The following is a 13,655-nucleotide window of genomic DNA, read 5'->3' as shown; positions in this document are numbered from 1 at the left end:
CAACTGTTTGAACAGAACATGGAAACACTGAATGGTTTAAAATTAGGAAAGACGTGTTACAGGGTTGTATTCTTTCACCATACTTATTCAACCTATATGCTGAGCAAATAATCCCAGAAGCTGGTTTATGTGAAGAAAAACATGGTATCAGGATTGCAAGAAGACTCATTAGCAACCTATGATATGCAGATGATACACTATTGTTTCCTGAAAGCAAAAAAGACTTAAAATACTAATGAATATCAAAGACCACAGCCTTTATGAGTTGTACCTCAATGTAAAGAAAACAAAAACCTTCACCACTGGACCAATAAACAACATCCATGTAAGTCATGAAAAGACTGAAGTCAAAGACTTCATTTTGCTCGAATCAACCATCAACACCCATGGACGGATCAGTCAAGAAATCAAACAATGTATTGCAGTAGGCAAAACTGCTGCACAAGACCTCTTTATAGTGTTAAAGAGCAAAGCTGTTATATGAGCTTATTGAAAATACCTCAAGCCTTGATATTTTCAATAACCTCATATGAATGTAAAAGTTGGACAGTGAATAAGTAAGACCACAGAGGAATTGATGCATATGAGTTATGATGTTGGAGGAGAATATTAAAAGCATCATGGAGTGCCAAAAGAACATTCCAATCTGTGTTGGAAAAAGTACAGCCAGAATGCTCCTTGAAAGCCAGGATGGCCAGACTTCATCTCTCATACTTCAGACATATTATCAGGAGGGACCAATCCCTGGAGGGACATCATGTTTGGTAAACTGGAGTGTTGGAGAAAACAAGGAAGAATCCCAACTAGATGGACTGGCACAGCATCAGCAACAATGAGTTCAAGCATAGCAATGATTGTGAGGTCGGTACAATATCAGGCAGTGTTTCATTCTGTTGTGCACAGGGTTGCTATGAGTCGGTACCCACTGTATGGCACCTAACAAAACTACAACATAGGGTGTCCAAGGAGTGACTGGTGACTTTGTACCACCGACCTGGTGGTTCAAACAGACCTTGCAGTCCTGTGCATTACCCCACAGAGTCACACCAGGACTCCTACATTTAAATTAGAGTTACAACTATCAGAAACTGCATGTGTCTTTATGAGAAAAGGCTGGAAGAGCGCACTGAAATGAGAATCATTTTCTTAAGGATGCATGATTATGGCAAATTTATTTTTTCGTATTCATTAATGTTTAATCAATGAAAGCTGACAGTTATCATAGAATATAGATGAGCAGGGTCCCACACTCTCAAGTCTGAATGGGTTGAATTTTTTTTGCAGTTCTCAAATGTTGTGGTAGCTCTGCACTCATCATCTCTATCATATGAACAATCAGGATACATTTCCCCCCAAAATTGCTTTTTTTCTGCTAAATTAAAACAAAGATCTTGGTTAAATTTTTATCTTAACCTTCAAATAAATTTGTTCTAGTTCTGAGAGCTTTTAAATCATTCAAATCTCCTCAGCTGCCAAAACTCTCATAACCTGCCAAAACTCATCAGTTCAGGCCTAAAATTCCCGACATTTCCTGAGTTTGCCTGTAATGTGGAAACCCTTCCCATACTTTTTAAAAACTCTTATAATAAACTCTTGGAACATTTAAGCAATCTGAACCTACTTGGTACAGAATTATTTCACCTGCAAATGTTTAAAACCAAATGAAGTGTACTTATTTCAATGATACTTCTACTGAGTATTTGTAGTCTTTAATCAGAAAGAATATAACAATTAAAGACATAAATGTATGCAAACCTAATATTCCAAATACTGTTCATGCTGTTGTGCCTTTTCTAACCTTCACAGGGTTAGAAATTATTGTCATTATCTGTCATCAAGTCAATTCTGATTGTGAGGTTGGTGCGAGTAGAACTGCCTTATAAGGTTATCAATGTCTGTGACCTTTCAAAGCCCACTTGTCTTCAAGGAACCTCTGAATGGGTTTAACCTGCCAACCTTTAGGCCAGTAATCAGTACTTAAAGTTGTGCATCACTCATGGACACAATTAGTCTTTCACAATTAGCCTGGTTTGGTGCTTCAGTTGATAAAGTACTAGAATGCTAAAACCAAGATCAGCATTTCAAACCCATCAGCCACTCCTTGGAAACTATATGCGGTTGCTATGAGTTGGAACCTGCTTCATGACACTTAACAGCAATAGCAGCATAGTACTTGAGGAATCTTGATGTGGTGCTGTAGGATAAGCACAGGCCTGCTAACTGCAAGGTTGGCTGTTTAAACCCACCAGCAGCTCCTTGGAAACCCTCTACAGGGAAGGAACAGTATGAATTGGAACTGACTAAATGGCAGTTTAACAACAGGCTACTAAAGACCATCTAGAATAATGTGGCTAATGTTTGTAACTTTTGACTCTAACTCCCTACTGTCTCTCAATTTGTTTTCATATTCCTGAACAAAAATTCTAACTGTTGATTTTATTTAGCTGACCATATATGTTGTTCTATCCAGGATACTCTTAAAAGAAGTTTATTAATTATGTCTGGTAGCATAGTGGTTACGAATCGGGCTGCGAATCGCAAGGTCAGCAGTTCGAAACTACCAGCTGTTCAGCGGGAGAATGATGAGGTTTTCTGCTCCCGTAAAGATTTACAGCCTCGGAAACCCTGTACAGGGTCTCTATGAGTCGGAACTGACTCCATGGCACATAACAACAACAACAATTATGTCAGAACTGCAGGTAAACTGGGACTGTCCCAGGGGTAAACTGTGAAGATCCCAGGAAAACTAGAACATACGACCCTGTTAACATATTGTAAGTTATTGAAGTTCCAGCATCATAGCCCACTGAAGTCTGTACTAAGATGAAAGATGGATGGATGGATACATAAGCAGAGTATATTCTGGACTTGTCTAACTGGGTCAATTTTCTAGCCCCTCAAATTGGTGTTAGAATTATTTATTTACACAGCACCAACTTTCTTCCACAGATACACAGTGAAAAAGACCTTGAGGAAGATAAGGTAGAAAGGAAAAACTGATAGAATGAGTTATAAAATCTTACTACTTTATTGACATATAATACGCTTCATTTTACTTGTTAGTAAAACTAATGGGTTGTATTATTTAGTCCTTTTGGTCTTTAAAATTCATGAGTCTGGGAAAGCTCTGGAGTCAATACATGATTTAATTCTTCACTAATAAAAGAAAAGAAAAAAAAAAAGAGGACTTTAAAGAAAAGTTTGTGGTCCAGAGCAGTGGTGGGGAAGCTATAAATCCTGGATCAGACTTGGCCATTGTCTGAGTGCTCATATGACACTCAAGCTAAAACATTTATTACAGGTAAACAATTGAAACCAATGTGACTAAAATAAAACATGCAAACTGCACCTCAAGTCAATGCAATTTTATACCTAAAAAAGATCGTGTCTCTTCTCATTAGATTGACATTACAAAATAATTTATACTCAATCATTATTATTGTATCTTGAATTGTATCATTAAAAAAAAAAAGTATGAAAATGTGTTTTCTCTCCTGTTATATAAATAGCCTGCAAAGACTAAAATATTTGCTATCTGGCCCTTGATCATTTGACTGTTAATATCAGTTTTGCATCACTCAAAACAAAACATACAATTTAGAGACCTGACTTGTTACTCAACTCCTTTGCTTTGTCACTATTTAAATCCAGGTGTACCCCTGGCTACACTGGAAGTCCAAGCAGTCCAGGAGGTTCTTGCCAAGAATGTGAGTGTGACCCCCATGGCTCACTTCCTGTCCCTTGTGACCCTGTCACAGGGCTCTGCACGTGCCGACCTGGAGCCACAGGGCAGAAGTGTGACGGCTGCACGCACTGGCATGTGCGGGAGGGCATGGAGTGTGTTTGTACGTATACTAACTTAACTGTTAGCTCTGGGGGCCTTGGTTCCACTTCTGTCTCATTTCCAATAAGATAGAGTGCCTTTTTCATCTTCTTTATTGCATTAGTCAGTGCTACTCCTCTTTCCTTCTGACTGTCTAGTCACCCTCTGCTGATCACCCGCTGTCCTTGTCTCCATCCTGCTGCGTCAAGAACAGCTGAGAAAACCCTCAGACTGCTTTAGTTACTTCATTGAAGACTTACAACAAAGCTCCTGAAGGCATAGTGTTTTCTAATTTTATGTTAATCGTAGAGTTTGTCATTTTGCGTAAAGTTGGCCTTGCGTTTGTGACAGATTAGGAATCCGATTATATTATTTTCTTTTAAAAATACTCCTGAATTTGTAATCAGCTAGACATGTACTTTCTGCCTTGAATTACAATGACTTTTTCTTTTTCTAGCTCTTACAAAAATGTATGGGTATTCTGCCCTGTAACTTTCTCTTGTACTACAAAATATAGAAGCAGCAAAAGTGAACTCAAGTATATTTACATACTACACACATGGCCAATAAATGAAGAATAGTCTGCTCATTTTTCAATGTTTCTGGATTCAGTAATGCCATATTGAAAGTGTATCAAATATCAGTACTTAAATATAATTCTTAGATCTTACATAAATTCTAATCTAAAATAGATCATTTTTAAAGTTAGGGGAAATTTTATACTCAGGCATTGATTTTCATATTTCAAAAAAAATTAGAATGTAAACTATGTTGTTGTTGTTGTTGTTAAGTTCCGTCGAGTCGGTTACGACCCATAGTAAACTATGTTAGGACCTTTTATTTCAGGTTTGGTTTTTTTTTCAATTTTTTTTTTTAATTTTCCAAATTTAGTGTATTGATACATGTCAGTATTTTTGGTTTTGATATTATATGTTTATATAAATAATAATAGTATTTTTATTAGAATAATTTTTATTTGTAATTTAATTTTATAATAGTTACCTCTAAGTTAAAACTGGCTAAAGAAATATGCCAAAAGATTAAAACAGTAATTTGAGTAAAATAACTTTTATAAATTATTTTTCTTCATATTTCAAGTATCTGAATTCTTTACACTTGTTTTTAAAGTTAGGTTTAATGGAAGAGATTAAATATTCTATTTATAAGTAAATATAATAATATAATGTACAGGGTCGCTATGGATTGGAACCAACTCAACAACACTTCACAACAACAACATACATTATGATATTTAGTTATTGGTTTATACATATTCAATCATCTCAACTATTATGACATTTTAGTAATTAAGAGTGAGACTATTAAAGTAATTTAACCAGGCCTGATGTTGTTCACAAGTTAAATTATTCATATGCATATGTTCAAAAAATGTGTATATTCTTAACTAGATCATCTGTTGTTGTTGTTGTGGTTGTTAAACACCATCCAGTTGGCTCCAAGTCAAAGTAACCCTTTATAGGGTTTCCTAGGAGCAGCTAGTAATTTGAACTGCCGACCTTGTGATTCAAACTGGCCTTGCGGTCCCATGTTTATCTACAGCGCCACACCAAATCATATGTAGATATTCCTAATATCAGCACTAATATAAACTCAAAACAAAACACACACACAACTTAGAGACCAGACTTGCTTTTAACAGGGTTTTTAAGAGTTGGAACCGACTCCACAGCACATAACAACAACCCTGTTACTGTTTAAGTCCAGTGTACCCTTTGCTATACTGGGTACACTGCAGTCCAAGGCATCCAGTATTAAATTTGTAATCATTAATTTTAATTATATTTCAACAGTAAATTTGAAATTAAAATATAATGTTTAATGTGAGCCACAAAAATTAAGTAACAAAACATCAACATCTGAGATAAATAAAATGATGTGATAATTTTCTTATAACATTTTTGTGAAAGAGAATTGTCATTTTGCCCTAAATTGTAACTTTTCTTGAAATAACAGCATTGGTCTTAGTTTTTCTGCTAATGGTAAAGGATTTAAAGGGGAGCTATGGTAGCGTAGTAGTTACGAATCGGGCTGCAAACCACAAAATCAGCAGTTTGAAACTACCAGCTGCTCCACGGCTTTTGATATGGGTCGACGGCACTTAACAACAACAACAAATATATTTAATGTAAGAAAACTAAATTTTTGGGTGCCATATATGTACATTTCTAACATTCAGGTGTACCATATAATATTGGCAAAAGTGCCAATCCTCTGGTTACAGTGCTATACCAGCTTAATAATGCCCATGGTACATTATTACCCTTGTCCCACAGGGCTATGCATTTTCAGCCACAGCAATGCTGTTCAGTTCAGTTGCTATGTTCTGGAAATTTTAATATTCTTCTAGAGTATTAAATAACTGTAATTTTCCTACTATAAAAAGTATTAAATTACAGAGGTGTTTTTGATATCCAGACCTCTTTCTGAAGCTTTTATAATTGTTTTATATTTATGCTGTACAGATTCTCTCATGCTGCTCTTAGGATATAGTGATTTCCGTGTATTTTTAGGAATATTTTCTCTGTCCCTCATTAAGGAACTCCTGGTGTGTCACTGTAGGATAAGCACTTGGCTGCTAATCACAAGATCTGCAGTTCAAACCCCTAACTGCTTCTCAAAATGCTATATAGGGTCACTATGAATCAGAACTGACTCGGAGCTACTTAACAACAACAAAACAACCTGGGACTATACGAAAAGCACTAGACTTTGAACCACAAGGTCAGCAGTTCAAGTGTACCAGCTGCTCTACAGGAGAAAGATGAGGCTTCCTGCTCCCACAAAGATTGAAAGACTTGGAAACCTTATACAGGGTTGCCATGAGAATCATCTCAACAGCATTTAACAACAATCTTTCATTAGGTTAAATGTAAGAAAGGACACACAAAGTCTATTTATACTTTTCTTGGTGTCTCATCAATTTTATCATGTTATAAACAATATACACAGTTCTATTATGTTCATCTTTCTAAGACTCAGTTTCTGCTCCTAGTTTTAATATGAGATAACAAAACAAGACACAATTTAATGAGGATACAACTCTGACTTTTCTTAAGCAAAACTGAAACAGGTCAAGGGAACAAGAATGGATTTGCCTAATTCATCTAGTGCATTTGGTATGTAGGGTTTTATTTTATCACAAGTGATCATGTTGTTATTGTTGTTCAGTGCCATTGAATAAGTTCTTTTTTAGAGTGATTCTGTATAAGGAGAGTGACCAAGGCGCAGCTGGTGAGTTTGAACTGCCAGAATTGTGGTTTGCAGTCTAGTGCTGATCCAACAATGACACACCAAGTGATCATAGTGGAAATTTACATGGCCTGGGGTGTAGGAGTGAAGGAAAGTAGCTTAGTTTGGGGCAGACAGTGTGATATGTTATAAAAGAAATGTCTCTGCTGATGGTTGTTCATACGATGCTTACTGCAGAAAAGATGATGTTTCTCTTGTTAGATAAAAATAAATTAACACTCAGTGTTGCATATGCACGCATTACATTTTACTCCCTTGTTATTGTTGTTGTTAAGTGCCATCGAGTCGATCCCGACCCATAGTGACCCTGTACAGGGTCTCTGAGAAGCAGCTGGTGAACTTGAACCGCTGACCTTGCAGTTCAAACGGCTTTGCAGTCTGGCACATTAACCCACAGTGCCACATCAGGACTCCCGGAAATACAACTTAATTTGATATACATCATGGGGATTTTTATAACTATCTACCACCCCACTTAACCCCCCAAAAATTGTGGAAGAAAAGACCTGGGCATGATCCTTGCATTATCTCAAATGAGCTGCATATTGGTGGAAAAACCTATACACTCACTGTAATAACTGATTAAGTCCTTAATTTCTTGACCTGAAGCTATCTAATCCCACAGAGCCAATAAATCATGAATGAGCTGTCCGTGGGCACGAAATCCATGAGACTTGTAGCTGCCTTCGAGAATCCAGGCATTCTTCAGGATCCTTTTCACACATAGTTTATTTATAATAGTAAGATTGTTTAAAGCCTGCCCCTTGCCAAGAGTTCTGGTGTGGTGCTGTAGGATAAACACTGACCTATTAACCAAAAGATCACTAGTTCAAACTCACAGACTGCTCCTCAGAAACCCTATACATGGTCACTATGAATCGGAACCAACTCCAGAGCACTCAACAACAACAACCTATTGCTAGACACTTAAAGCATTTTATATGCTGCTATTGTAACTCTCACAACATCCATATATGTTATCTCCAGTGTGTGATACAGTTGAACTTCCATGGTTTAAGTTTCTTTCCCAAAGTATACAGTGGTTTTTCTATAAAGCCATGATTTGAACCTGAACTGTCTTGTAGATCTTCTTAACATCTATACTGGGTGCCAGTAAAACACACAGAAAGCAAAGTTGGTTTTCCCACTATATCAACATGAGTAAATGTAATTCTTTATTCATGTACTTTTTCTGGGCTTAGTGAATATTTTACCTCAACGGAGAATAAGGATAAAATGGACTAAAAATAGAAATGATGCAGTTCAAATATATATAAGGTCAGTAACATATGTTTTCTGCTAATCAATGAGACTCTCTTCTGTAAGATCTAAAACATATGATAGTTATAATGAATTCTTATTCATCAGAGATTGTCCAGTGGTGTACTGTCCCCTGTTATGTAGAAAGACACACTAGCTTCAAGGACACTTGGCGTTTTCTAGTTGAGAAATGTGTTCTTCCCTTATGCATGCTGCTGAATTCTGAATAGATTTATGGACTTTCCCCACATCAGGACTTCTCCTTAGGAAGACAGTTTAATAAAAATGCATCCTGTATTTTCAACCCTCATTCATAAGTTACAAGTCATTTTATAAAATAAGTACAACCAGATGCTTTTTACAAATTTGAGAATGAGCAAAAAGGCCATTATTTATTTTATGGTAAAAATTTTATATGTGAAATATAGAACTTTGAATTTGTCCATGTCTCATTTTCTGCAGACTAACAGTTAACCCAGAAAATAAAGGCATGTGATGTTTAAAACAGTTAATGAGTAGTATTGTAAAATACATTGTTCTCTGTTGACAAGATGTTACTTCATAAAGAGTGCCTGAAATAGTGTTTTACAAATATCGTATTTCTGCTTCATATTTTTAATCACTGCATATGAGGAATTAGGAATAAAGTAGTTTCATTATAAAGAGTCTCATTTTTAATGGCCTTATAACATGATGCTTTGTATTCTAATGCTGCAAAAGTGATCATGAAGTTTATTATCTTTGCTTGTTGTTGTTAAGTGCCGTGTTGAGTCGATTCCGACCCATAGCGACCCTATATAGGGTTTCTGAGTAGCAGCTGGTGAGCTTGAACCTCTGACCTTGCAGTTCAAACGGCTTTGCAGTCTGACACATTAGCCCACAGTGTAACTTGCTGTGGCTTTGTGAGATATGCACTTCCCAGGCATTTGGTAAAACCTTCAGTCTGAACTTTTATCTTACCTTATTCTGAATTAGCAAAGACGCTATCAAGATTACTGTTTTTAATGGCTTTAAGGATTTTATCACAACAATCAGAGATCCTCAGATATTATCACTAGAACAGTAGTGTACATTTACAATAAAAATGACTACTAATGGTAGTTATTGCTTCTCACTTATGGGTTGTTAGGTGCCATCGAGTCGGTCCTGACTCATAGCGACTTTATGCATGACAGAACGAAACACTGCCTGATCCTGGGCCAACCTCACTACTATTGCCACGCTTGAGTCCATCGATGCTGCCACTTGGCCAATCCATCTTGTTGGGGGGTCTTCCTTTTTTTCTCTGACCCTACACCTTACCCAACATGATAGCCATCTCCAGTGACTGGTCCCTCCTGACAATATGTCCAAAGTACGAGAGATGAAATTTGGCCATCCTGGCCTCCAAGGAGCACACCAGCTGCACTTCTTCCAACACAGATCTATTGGTTCTTTTGGCAGCCCATGGCACTTTCAATATTCTCCTCCACCACCATAACTCAAAGGCACCAATTCTAGTACAGTCTTCCTTATTCTTTGTCCAGCTTTCGCATGCATATGAGGTTATTGAAAATACCATGGCTTGGGTCAGGCGCACCTTAGTCCTCAAGCTGACATCTTTGCTCTTCAACACTTGTAAAAGGTCTTGTGCAGCAGATTTGCCTAATGCAATGCATTGTTTGATTTCTTGACTGCTGCTTCCATGAGTGTTGATAGTTGATCTAAGGGGGTGGGACAAAATAGTGGAATGTGGTTAGTAGTTCCAAGAGAAATCAGCCTTTCTATGGCAAAGATGATGAAACAATAGAAATTGATCTTCAAGTGCTATTTAAACAGTTATGACTGCTTGTTGAACATGTGATCAGTTTCCATTTTAGCCCCCTATATAAGTGTTATTCTCTCTCTGTACTGCCTTAGTCCCTAAATACTAGTTCTCTGTAAAGGCCAGTATGTATGGTAAGATAAGCCCCAGACTGCTAACCACAAGGTCAGTAGTACAAACCCACCTGTTGCTCCTCAGAAACCCTGTACACAGTCACTATGAGTTAAAACCGACTCAATGACATGTAACAACAACTACATGTATGCTCTAGTTGCCTAACACCCTAAGCTGAGCTATATGCTTCAAAGGCAGGCTTCAAGAAATTCATCAAAGCAACCTCAGCTCTCACCCCACTTGCACTTTTTCTCCTCAGCTGTTTTGTTAGAAAAAGATAATCAAGTTGTTTGCTGTCCACGTTCTTAGCACTGGGCCAGGCAATAATGCTGTGGAACAGTGAGCAGATTCATATATCATTTTCCTTGTTACTGGGGAGCAGACTTCAAAGCGCTTTGAGAAAAGCTGCTCTGTTTCAAGTCTATAATATTAAGAAATATTCAGGCTTTAAGAATAAACCAAACTCCCTCTGCTTTGAATTCAAAGAAATAGCAGGCAAAAAGGCTTTCGTCATGGGCCTGAAAAAAAAAAAACAAAACTTAATTTATAACATATTTATTTAAAATAATACAGAATAACTGAATCCATTTTTAATAAACCCTAAAAATATCTTTCATTTTTAAGTGTCTTGTTGAAGGTGAAAAGGGAAAGAGAAAATTTTTAATCCAGACCCAAAGAACTAACTATGAAATTCATGCAAAATACTTAAAACACACAAACACACAAATCTTACTTTTTTGTTAAAAATATACATTAACTCATTTTATTATTATCTGATTAAAGTGGACAATGTATGTATTTTTACCTCATGGTGGCTAATAGATTTGGCCTTTTCAAAAATCTTTAGTGTACTCATTTCAGCTTCCACTATTTTGGCTTGGATGCAGTGTATGAATTTTTCGTGACAGTCAGCCAGTAGTTATTATGCATGGGGGACTCTAGTCGAAAGGCAATATTTTGTACTAATTGCTAACAGAAAGATCTGTGATATCAGCTGCATGATTTGCCCCTTACGTGTGCCCAGCTATAACGATCTGAATTTAGTACTGCATTTGTTAATATTAGATACAAATTCATCCTGACACTTTTATAGGCAAAGCTTCGGAAACATTTAGTCATACAAAATATAATCATAGTTTTGAAATATTTGCTTTTGCTCCCATAAATTTTAAGCAGGATCTCACTTTATAACCTTATCTGGATTACTGAAATGGGAGAGTGGTAGGGAGAAGTTCGTTAGGGGTCTTTATGGACCTCTGGTATGGTGTTGAACTGCTAACTACAAGGTTGGAGGTTCAAACCTACCAGCTGCTCCTTGAAAACTCTATACAGGATTGCTATGAGTCAAAACCAACTTGATGGGATTTATCAACAACAAGATAGATGTTCATTTTCACTGAGTGGTTACTCACCCTTATCAAAGGACAGTAGTTTCCATTATGTGAATATTGAATGTCTCTATAATTCTTCAACTCTTACTTTGTAAGGACTAAATAAAACTGCCACATAAGGTTTCCAAGCTGGTAATTCTTACAGAAGCAAACTGCCACATCTTTCTCCCACAGTATGTTTGGTGGGTTTGAACCCTGAACTTTTTAGTTAGCAGCTGAGTATTTCGTAGTGGTTATGAATCGGGCTGCGAACCTTAAGGTCAGCGGTTCGAAACTACCAGCCGCTCCGCGGGAGAAAGATGAGGCTTTCTACTCCGGATAGACTTACACCCGCGGAAACCCTGTACAGGGTCTCTATGCGTCGGAACCGACTCGATGGCACTTAATAACAACAACAATGTTGTCAAGTCTCCTTTTCCCTATCATAGTGCATTAAATTTACTTTCACTTTTTACTACATTTCCAATGTTTGCTGCCAGACCTTTTGAGGGCAAATAGAAGTAGCTTACAGTATAAGTATATTTTGTGTCAGAATAAAACAGCAAATCATTAATTAAACGGCTTATTTCCCCCACGTGAAGCAGGACCCTTCAGAAGTTTTTTTAAAAAAATTCCCATGGCTGTCATATTCTTAAATCTTCCTGAACAATTTGGACAGATGTTAGTATATTAGTTGGAGCATGCTATAAAATTTACCTTTCACTTGTGGAAATTCGCTTATATGTTGTTTCCCCCCAAAGCAAATATAGAAACTTGAAATAATAATACATCTTTGGACACAGAGACATAAATGGAATCCCTGAGTCTGAAAGAGCAATTAAATATATTTTCATTTCAACAACTGAGGATGAGGAACAAAACAGGCAGGGGGTATACAATAAACGAGAGAAAATCAGTATCCATCTTCTTCTTAACATTGTAACTCACGAATATCTCTGTAGTATATTATAGTAAGTTAGATATAGTTCTATATTCTAGCCCCTGATTTTTTTAGTAAAAGCTAAAAAAAACTGTAGGTATATTTCCCTGGAAATTTCCAGAGCCATCAGCAAGGAGAGTCTAGCCATCTTATTAATAAGTAACAAGTTGACTCAGATTCTTCTTGGAAATAAATAGGCTATAAATTATTTTTAAAGTAGAGAAAAGAGTAGTAAAGGATTCCTGGAGAATACGCTGTCTTTAGAAATCATTGTAAGACTTCATATTATCAAGTATCTTTCAAAGTGAAACATTTTCAAAATGAACAAAGAGCCAATTGCTTGTTTACATCCTGAGAACATCTGTCAAAAATACATCTTCTCTAAAAGTCAAATGGAATTATTTCAACAGTAAAGAACCTGGGCTTCCCAGTCATAATTATTCATAAAATTAAGAAGTGGTACTAATGCTTGAACATATTCAATCTGACCTCACACTTTAAGTTGCATGTGCAAAATTTGGGCCAAGTCTGTTGTGGTTGCCATTGTTAGGTATCATCTATGTATGCTGACTCATAGTGACTTTATTATGCACAAAAGACAGAGAAACGGCCTGGTCTTGCACAATCCTCACAATTGTTGTGATGTTTGTGCCCATTGTTGCTGCCACTGTGTAAATTCATCTCATTGAGGGTCTTCTTTGTCATTGACACTCTAACAAACATAATGCTTTTCTCCAGAGAAGATATAAAGTCTCATCATCCTGTCTTCTAAGGAACATTCTGTCTATAGTTCTTCCAAGGCAGATTTGTTTGTTCTTCTGGTAGTCCATGGATTTTCAATATTCTTTGCCAGCACCATAATTCAAATACATCAATTCTTTTCCCATGTTACTTATTCATTGCCCAGCTTTCATAGGCATATGAGGTAATTGAAAATACCATGACTTGAGTCAGGCACACCTAAGTCCTCAAATAACACTTTAAAGAGATATTTTACAACAGATTTGCCAAATGCAATTAACCTTTTGATTTCTTAACTGCTGCTTCCTTTAGTGACCTTTGTGGATTCAGGCA

At 36.7% G+C, this 13,655-nt stretch overlaps 1 protein-coding gene across 1 annotated transcript in view; it reads left to right on the top strand.

Annotated features, from left to right (window-relative positions):
• The window catches only part of LAMA2 (laminin, alpha 2), a 747,229-nt gene that overhangs the window by 499,642 nt on the left and 233,932 nt on the right, over positions 1-13,655 (top strand). Inside the window, exon 32 of the mRNA XM_006834727.1 lies at positions 3,652-3,845. Coding sequence (XP_006834790.1) covers positions 3,652-3,845 — 194 coding nt within the window. The remainder of the gene's footprint in view (positions 1-3,651; positions 3,846-13,655) is intronic.

Source organism: Chrysochloris asiatica, unplaced genomic scaffold, assembly GCF_000296735.1.
Source record: "Chrysochloris asiatica unplaced genomic scaffold, ChrAsi1.0 scaffold00013, whole genome shotgun sequence".
In the NCBI taxonomy this organism is placed as follows: Eukaryota; Metazoa; Chordata; class Mammalia; order Afrosoricida; family Chrysochloridae; genus Chrysochloris; species Chrysochloris asiatica.
This window is presented reverse-complemented; position numbering and strand designations above follow the sequence as displayed.